Raw genomic sequence first — 2391 nt, 5'->3', positions numbered from 1 at the left:
CTAAACCATGATTTTGTCGCCTCAGGCTTTGACATAGCATGTGTGAGGACTAGAAAAACATTAATAATTAATTGTCTTGAGTGTTTGTGCCGTCCCTCGCGCCACCCCGCCCAGTCTTTTCCTTCCTGCCGAACTGCAAACCTCGACGCACTTGCAGTGCACTCGCAGTGCACCCGCGACGCACTCGCGACGCACTCGCGACGCACTCGCGACGCCCTCGCCCCGCACTCGGGGCGCACTCGGCATGCACTCGCACCGCACTCGTTCTGCCCTCGGGCCGCACTCGCACCGCACTCGCAACGCACTCGATGCCGCACTCGAATTGCACTCGAGTTGCACTCGCGCTGCACTCGCACCGCACTCGTTTCATTTTTATAGGGGCAGGTGCGTTTGGGCTTGGTATTTTAGATTCACAAGCCCCTATTTAGTTTAAACTTTAAGAGGAGCACAGGTCCCAGAACTCACACTGACCATTTATTATTATTTGTTTGCTTTTCTGCAGTCACCGAGTTCTTAATACCACTATGGCTTACCAATGTGACCTGTGCAACAAGGAGTTTACCACTAAGACCAGTCGCAATAGGCACATGAAAACCCACACAGGAGAGAAACCCTTCGAGTGTGCAATCTGCGAAAAGAAATTTGCTCGAAAGCCCACCTTGGACTTACATCTTCTCACCCACACAGGAGAGACGCCGTTTGAGTGTTCAGTCTGCAACAAGCAATTTAAACAGTCTTCGAATTTGCGCACACATCTCCGAATAACCCACACTGGAGAGAAGCCTTTTGAATGTGCAGTCTGCAGCAAGAGCTTTTCGCTTTTACAATATTTGCGCATTCACCTACGGACACACACAGGAGAGAAGCCATACGAGTGTACAATCTGCAATAAAAAATTTGCACAACAGTCCCAGGTGAAGCGGCATCTGCAGACCCACACAGGAGAGAAACCCTTCGAATGTACAAGCTGCGACAAGAAATATTCACAAATGTCTAGACTACGTGATCACATCAGGACACACACAGGAGAGAGGCCTTTTTTGTGTACACTCTGCAACAAGAAATTTATGCATTCTGGTTTACTGCGCCAACACCTCTGGACGCACCTTGGAGAGAAGACTTTTGAGTGTACTGTGTGCAACAAGAAATTTGCGGTTGTTAGCAATTTGCGATCGCATCTGCGAACGCACACTGGAGAGAAGCCTTTTGAGTGTGCCGTCTGCAACAAGAAATTTTCGCAGGCTTGTGATATGCGCAGGCATCTCAGGACCCACACAGGAGAGAAGCCTTTTGAGTGTACAATCTGCAACCAAAAATTTGCACAACAGGGCCAAGTGAAGCGGCATCTGCGGACTCACACAAGAGAGAAACCCTTTGAATGTACAACATGCAACAAGAAATTTTCACGCAAGTACGACTTGGACTCACATCTCCTGACCCACACAGGAGAGAAGCCCTTTGAGTGCACACTCTGCAACAAGAGATTTGCGCGTACTCGAAATCTGCGTATCCACCTCCGGACCCACACAGGAGACAAGCGTTACGAGTGTACGATCTGCAACAAAAGATTTATTAAAAAAAGCAGCTTGACCACACATTTCCGGACCCACACGGGTGAGACACCGTTTGAATGTACACTCTGCAACAAGAAATTTAAGCATTCTCACGATCTACGCATTCACCTCCGGAGGCACACAGGAGAGAAACCCTTCGAGTGTCCAATATGCAACAAGAAATTTATTCAGAAGAGCCAAATGACCGAACATCACCGGTCCCATACAGGGGAGAAACCCTTTGAGTGTACACTCTGCAACAAGAGATTTTCGCATGCTCAAAGTCTGCGCACTCACCTCCGGACCCACACTGGGGAGAAGCCGTACGAGTGTGCGATCTGCAACAAAAAATTTGCGCAAAGGGCCCACGTAGACCGGCATCGCCGGACCCACACAGGAGAGACGCTTTAAGAAAGTAGTACATATATGCTTTAAGAAATTTGCAATAAATTTAGTCTGCCTCAAACTCGACCTCACATAATCTCTGGACTCAAATATAACCTAAAAAATCTTTGTTTCACATCTATTGCATAATTATCAATAACTATTTTGTTGGTTCTTTTTCTTTTTTGAATGTCTGCTCTTTTACAGTGTTTTGTATGAATAATAAAAGTGCCGTGATTGAATCAATTCCGTTCGATTGTGCAATTTTGATTTCATCCATTTTAGAACTCCACTTGGTTCTGCTATTCGCCTCTCTCTCTCTCTCTCTCTCTCTCTCTCTCTCTCTCTCTCTCTCTCTCTCTCTCTCTCTCGGTCTCTCTCTCTTACTCTCTCTCCCTTACTCTCTCTCTCCTCGAGGTAGGGGGGGTCAATTTTTTGTTTTTGGTGCCTATGA

At 47.1% G+C, this 2391-nt stretch overlaps 1 protein-coding gene across 1 annotated transcript; it reads left to right on the top strand.

Moving 5' to 3' along the window:
• Positions 1–387: 387 nt before the first annotated feature.
• LOC113212939 (gastrula zinc finger protein XlCGF57.1-like) lies at positions 388–2190 on the top strand. Its single transcript, XM_052268592.1, has one exon. It carries the CDS (start codon positions 525–527, stop codon positions 1962–1964), a length of 1440 nt encoding a protein of 479 aa, XP_052124552.1. The 5' UTR covers positions 388–524; the 3' UTR covers positions 1965–2190.
• The last annotated feature ends 201 nt before the right edge of the window (positions 2191–2391 follow it).

Source organism: Frankliniella occidentalis, unplaced genomic scaffold (assembly GCF_000697945.3).
Source record: "Frankliniella occidentalis isolate FOCC.00 unplaced genomic scaffold, Focc_3.1 Scaffold72, whole genome shotgun sequence".
Taxonomy (NCBI): Eukaryota; Metazoa; Arthropoda; class Insecta; order Thysanoptera; family Thripidae; genus Frankliniella; species Frankliniella occidentalis.
Note: the sequence above shows the minus strand (reverse complement) of the source record. Positions and strands in the feature narration are given on the sequence as shown.

What these genes read in the sequence shown, in the direction of transcription:
- LOC113212939 (XM_052268592.1), top strand. Translation starts at nt 525, where the DNA reads ATGGCTTACCAATGTGACCTGTGCAACAAGGAGTTTACCACTAAGACC.